The sequence below is a fragment of the Chrysochloris asiatica genome, unplaced genomic scaffold, assembly GCF_000296735.1.
Source record: "Chrysochloris asiatica unplaced genomic scaffold, ChrAsi1.0 scaffold00078, whole genome shotgun sequence".
NCBI classification, from domain to species: domain Eukaryota; kingdom Metazoa; phylum Chordata; class Mammalia; order Afrosoricida; family Chrysochloridae; genus Chrysochloris; species Chrysochloris asiatica.
The window spans coordinates 2760937-2767504 of NW_006408596.1; the positions used below are offsets into that span (position 1 = coordinate 2760937).

General features: G+C 42.9%; 1 protein-coding gene across 1 annotated transcript in view; it reads left to right on the forward strand.

Annotated features, from left to right (window-relative positions):
* Nucleotides 1–6568, forward strand: part of VPS33A (vacuolar protein sorting 33 homolog A (S. cerevisiae)) — a 50959-nt gene continuing 44391 nt past the window's right edge. The window contains exons 1-4 of the mRNA XM_006865487.1: nucleotides 1–102; nucleotides 3948–4013; nucleotides 4708–4835; nucleotides 5904–6090. Of these exons, the coding sequence (XP_006865549.1) occupies nucleotides 1–102; nucleotides 3948–4013; nucleotides 4708–4835; nucleotides 5904–6090 (483 nt within the window). The remainder of the gene's footprint in view (nucleotides 103–3947; nucleotides 4014–4707; nucleotides 4836–5903; nucleotides 6091–6568) is intronic.

Below are 6568 nucleotides of genomic sequence, written 5' to 3' on the forward strand. Positions count from 1 at the left end.
ATGGCGGCGCACCTATCCTACGGGCGAGTGAACCTGAATGTCCTGCGGGAGGCTGTGCGTCGCGAGCTCCGGGAGTTCCTGGACAAGTGCGCGGGCAGCAAGGTGAGGGGCGGGCGGCAATACCGCCTCACAGTCCGCGGCCTGATCTGGTCCCTACCGCCTGAGCTGCCGGACTTCGAGGTCCTCCTGGCCGTTCTTGGAGGCGGCCTTCACGGCCCTTCCACCTCGTCCTTGGGCAGGCAGCAACGATGAGGCGGAGAGAGGTTCGCTCGTGGGGCTGAGGGCTTACAGCCGGTAGCTGGTGTTTCATCGTTATTGTTTTGTGACTACGGAACAAATCACCGTGAGATCCCAGCCCATCGTGAGATAATGTACTACAGGTGCGCGTCAGATGCAGCGAGACAGCTGGTTGAGGCATGGGACCCGATGGGCGGGCCCGGTCCGAGGATACAGATGTAATGGTTATTCATTGTATGCATCATATGCGTCATTACATATTGCACGTTCGAAACTCTGACGTAGCAATGTCTTACATCCTACCTCTCAGATTATGAGACAAGTTGTAGTTTGTACTGTTACTAACACCAAGCTCACAAGGGCATCAGGAACTGTAGGGCAGGGACCTTATAGAATTTCATCAAGCATTGTTATCCTTTCTAATCATTCGAATTTATCCAGAGCTGGGGGGAGATTCAGAAACTAGTCTTGGGGAGAACAGAACCCCAAAGAGGTACAGTGGGTACTAGCGGTCTTTGAGAAAACAAAGTAGTTTTGGGAGCCTGGTGTTGTCATTAAATGCTGTTCCTCCCTCATGGTGACTTAACACTGCCCAGTTTTGGCCAGTCTTACAATTGTTGCTATGTTTGAGCTCCTTGTTGTAGCCTCTCAGTCCATCTCAATGATGGTCAGCCCATTTTTCTCTGACCTTCTACTTTACCAAGCATGATGTCCATTTCCAGATGCTGGTCTCTCCTTAAAACATATCCAAAGTACTGCCATCCTCACCATACTTCCAAAACAGATTTGTTCATTCTTCTGGCCGTTTGTAATATATTCAGTAATATGTATGTACCATACTTCACTGGCATCAATTCTTCCTTATTCATTGCCCAGCATATGATGTGATTGAAGATGCTATGACTTGGGTCAGGTGCACCTTAGTCCTCAAAGTGACAACTTTGCTTTTAACACTTTAAAAAGATCTTTTGTCAGAAGATTTAGACTTGAGATTTTGCCTGGTTGTGGCTCAAGAACATGGGGTTGTAGCAGTGTGGTATTCTTGTGATAATGTACAATGTAGCTTTTCAGAATGTTACCATTGGAGGAAACTGGGAGAAGTGTACAAGATGTCTCTGTTTGTTTTTTCATATTCTAGTAAAAATGTGCATAGCAAAACATTTGCCAATTCTGTCTCCATATGGAGACATTCTTGTTGGGTAAGCTTTATCACTACCCTTTTCCTAGTTATTCCACCACATTTAACATAGAGTCAGTGTTCCCTGATCAGAATTATCCTTTTGGTAACCAGTGATAATCTTTCGTTTCCATGAATTTACTTACATCCTATAAGTGAAATCACACAGTATTTGACCTTTTGTGACTGACTGACTTCACTTAGTGTCATATTTTCAAGGTTCATCCATGTTGTGACATGAATCAGGGCTTCATTTCTCTTTGTTGTTGTTGTTGTTGTGATGTGCTGTCGAATCGGTTTCGACTCACTGCGACCCTGAACAGGCTTTCTGAGGCTGTAAATCTTTATGGGAGCAGAAAGCCTTAACTTCCGCGGAGCAGCTGGTAGTTTCGAACTGCTGACTTTGTGGTTCACAGCCCGATTCGTAACCACTACGCTACCAGAGTTCCTCTTTAGGATTGAATAATATTCTGTTGTATGGGGAGACCACATTTTGTTTATCCATTCATCTGTTGATGGACATTTTGCTTATTTCCACCTTTTGACTGTTGTAAAAGGGCTGCAGTGAATGTTGGTGTACAGGTTTCGATTTTCATTCCTGCTTTCAGTTCTGCTTGGTATATACCTAGCATTGGGACTGCTGGGTCACATGGTAATTAATTCTATGTTCAACTTTTTGAGGAACTTCCAAACTGTTTTCCACTGGGGCTGCAATATTTTACATTCCCACCAACAGTGTTTTTCCACAACCTTACCAAAATCAGTAAGGACTTAAAATATTTATTGATGAAGATCAAAGACCACAGTCTTCAGTATGGGTTGTGCCTCAATGTAAAGAAAACAAAAATCCTCACAACTGAATCAATAAATAACATCCATATAAATGGAAAAAGGAGCTCTGGTAGCATAGTGGTTACGAATCGGGCTGCGAACCTTAAGGTCAGCGGTTCGAAACTACCAGCCGCTCCGCGGGAGAAAGATGAGGCTTTCTACTCCCGTAAAGATTTACACCCTCGGAAACCCTGTACAGGGTTGCTATGGGTCAGAACCGACTCGACGGCACTTAACAACAACAACAACAAATGGAGAAAAGATTGAAGTTGTCAAAAACTTCATGTTGCTTAGACCCACTATCAACACTCATAGAAACAGCAGTCAGGAAATCAAAAGATGTGTTGGAATAGACATATCTGCTGCATAAGACCTTTTTAAAGTGTTGAAAAGCAAAGACAGCAGTTTGAAAACTAAGGTGTGTCTGACCTAAGCCTTGATATTGTCAGTTGCCTCCTGTGCATGTGAAAGCTGGACAGTGAATAAGGAAGACTGGAAAAGAATTGATGCATTTGAGTTACGCTGTTGGCAAAGAATATTGAAAGTACCATGGACTGCCAAAAGAAGAAACAGATCTATCTAAGAAGTACAGCCAGAATGTTCCTCAGAGGCTAAGATGGCAAGGTTTCATGTCACATAATTTGGAAATATTATCAAGAGGGACCAGTCCCTCGAAAAGGAAATTAAACTTGGCAGAGTAAAAAGGTTGGTGAAAAAAAGGAAGACCCCCAATGAGATGGATTAACATAGTAGGTGCAACAGCAGGCTCAAATCTAACTAGTGTGAGGACGGTGCTGGACTGGGCAGGGACCTGGAAAGTCATAAAGCTCTGAACTGGAATCCTAACTCCCTTCCAGTTCCCATACCTGCTGTGTGGCTCTGGAAATACCAAAATTGCTGAGCCATTTTGATGACCTTCAGTGCTAACAGAAAGGCTAGTGGTTCTCTTCCTTTCAGATCACCTTAGAAGAAATCCCTGGTGATCTCCTTTAAAAAATTTAACCCTTGAAAATTCTATGGAGTGCAGTTGTGCGCAAACACACCCAAACTGCCATGAGTCACAGTCATTTCAGTGACAACTGAGTTTTTGTCAAAGTAGGATTTGTATGACCTGTATCATAAGTTTTAATTTTATATAATTGGATTATATGCTGCTGCTGCTGTGTGCCGTGGAGTCGGTTCCGACCCATAGTGACCCTGTACAGGGTTTCCGAGGCTGTAAATCTTTACGGGAGCAGAACGCCTCATCTTTCTCCCACAGGAACTGCTAGTTAGTAGTTTCGAACTGCTGACCTTGCAGTTCGCAGCCCGATTCGTAACCACTACGCTACCAGAGCTCCTTTGGGTTATATGATACATATGTAAAACACTAATTTGAATAACATGGAAGTTGCTGTGGTGATTTCATATAGCTTAATATGTAATACAATGACACACAGATACACAACTATAATTTTCAAGTTCCTCTTCCCTCCTGCCTCCAGGAAAGTGATTAACTTTCCTGTGATCAACAGTATCATCACTTACCTCTGATGTTAATTCTCTTCAGCCCTTTAGGATATTAATGTGGTCACAGAGTCATCTAAACTGCTGGTTAATACAGAGCAGGAGGCGAATGTTGGAATTGTGTGTGATCTCCGGCTTCTGCAGATACTGTTGAGCTCCATGATGTTAATAAGAGAACGTTTCTCTCCTCTTGTAGGCAATTGTTTGGGATGAGTACCTAACAGGACCATTTGGGCTGATTGCACAGTACTCACTTCTGAAGGTAAATGAGCTGTTTGGATTTCACTTAGGGATTAATAATTCCATAATTTAGCCATGATGATTGTGTTTGATAGTTTCTCCAAGTAATGGCTTGCAAAGAAAGCTGCTGTTTGTTCGTTATAAACTCTGATGCTAATGTGTTGTTTACACTTCGTACATGAATCTGTAATGAGCCTAATTCTCCAGGAATTGCTGATACTACATTATGTGATGATTACCCAGTGTCTTTGATAACCTCCCATTCTGAAAGCCCTTTGAATTCAAATGCAGTTGTTATTGTGAAGTGCCGTCGAGTTGATTCTGACCCATAGCGACCCTGTATAGGGTTTCCGAGGAGCAGCTGGTGAGCTTGAACCTCTGGTCTTCTAGTTCAAACGGCTTTGCAGAATATCAGTGCCTTTATCCTGATCCTTGGTCCTTCACATATCTGGGTGTTGTTAAATGCCATTGAGTCGACTCCGATTCACAGCGACCCTGTATAAGGTTTCCAAGGAGTGGCTCATGAATTTGAGCCACCAATCTTGTGGTAGAGCACTTATCCTACAACACCACCTAATTTGATAAACACATTTTGTGTGTGTGTTGTATAATAAAATATCAGTGCACATGAGGTTGTTTGGAAATCTGTGTGCCTCAATCTAGAAGTGAAACGTAAACTCCAGGATTGTGTTCACCTGTGTCTGTCTTCCCTCCAGGAACATGAAGTGGAAAAAATGTTCACTCTTAAAGGAAGCCGTTTGCCAGCAGCTGATGTCAAGAATATTATATTTTTTGTCAGACCCAGGCTAGAATTGATGGATATAATTGCGGAAAATGTGCTCAGGTATCTCCGAGCTTCTGTTTGATCTCCAAAAGAGTTAATCCTCCCCACTTCCCAGAGCATTGGAAGTTGACCTTTTAGAAGACTGGGATAGGAATGGAAGACTATAAGAAGGGAGATGGGAGTCCTGAGAAGTCATTCAAGCAGTTGAGGGGCGGAGGAATCGTCATATAACCGCATTCTTTCAAAAGAGCCAAAAGTGGACTCAAATCAGTAGAAAGCAGTTCCATTGAGTTGCCTCTGACATGTGTGTATCAGATTCTAACTCTTCTCCACACGCTTGTCCTGGCTGCGACTTTTCAGAAGCTGGTGGACCCATCTATCTTCCCAGGTGCTTATGGGTGGGTTCAAAGCAACAACTTTTTGGTTAGTAGCTGAGCACTTGACCAATTGCTCCATTCCAAGAGTAGAAAAGACACTGGTTTAAAAAGACAAACAAAAACCCTCCCATGGTTGTTTCTTTTAACACATCGTGTGTGAGTTTCATAAACAGAAGGAGCAACGGGTGGTGGAAGTGTAATATAGCACCCAGTGTGTAGAGGACGGACTCAGTTCCCAGTGTGCGTTCTGTGAGACGTTTGATTGTTCTGGCCCTTACAGCCTCGAAAGTCTGATCGCAATTTAGGGAAGTCCACTGTCAAGGGGATATGGGGGCCCAGCATGAGCTTTCACTTTCACATTAAGACTCCATGTTTCTTCACTGGTTTGACCACAGAGATATTTGTTTTCAGCAGGACACAGCTATCCTCTCTCAATGAACCTGAGAGCGTCAGCGCTTTCATGCATCCTACAGAGTATAAGAGAAAACCTGAAGATGCCACAAAGAAACTGGCTTTGAATCAGTGCTGTTTTCACGCCAGAAAAAAAAACTCCAACAAAATTAAAAAAAAAAAACAAGAGAGCAACTGGAACTGTTTGGGTCTAACAGTCAGTAATCATATGCTTACCAAACCAGCATTTACTTAGTAATTGCTGTGTGCCAGGCACAAGGTTAGGTCTGGGGAGAAACAGGCAAGATTACCTCTGACTTTTAAGGAGCTCTTAAGCTCACAAGTGTTCCTTCCTTTGTAGTGAAGACAGACGTGGACCAGCGCGAGATTTCCACATTTTGTTTGTGCCACGCCGCAGCTTACTGTGTGAGCAGCGGTTAAAGGATCTGGGTGTCTTAGGATCCTTCATTCACAGGGAGGAATACAGCCTCGATCTCATCCCCTTTGACGGGGATCTCTTGTCAATGGAATCTGAGAGCGCATTCAGGGTAAGTTTGGCATTTTCTTTATATTACATTTTGATTTATGCCGTATCTGTGTGTGAGACTTAATGTCACTCTATGAGGGGACTTCAGCAAGAAAATGGAAGAATGCAATTAAAAGGTGATGATATTTTTTCTAGGAACTTTATGTAGTCCCCTCGTATTGTGTGAATTTGCACTTCTGGGGTTCCAAGTACAGTTAAGTCTCTTTTCATGTTAATTGATGTTTAGAACTTCTGGTATGGTGCTGTAGGATCATCACTGGACTTCCAACCACCAGGTCAACAGTTCAAACGCATAAGTTGCTCTTCGGAAACGCTATACAGGGTTGCTGTGAATCAGAAATGACTCAACGGCACTTAACAAAACAACATTGATGTGTTAAGAAATTTCTCTGCAGCAAATCACTTACTCATAGTCTTTGTCCATATAGTTTTCCTTTTTTGAAGAATTCCTTTTCTTTTAAGATTTTATTGTGAATTGA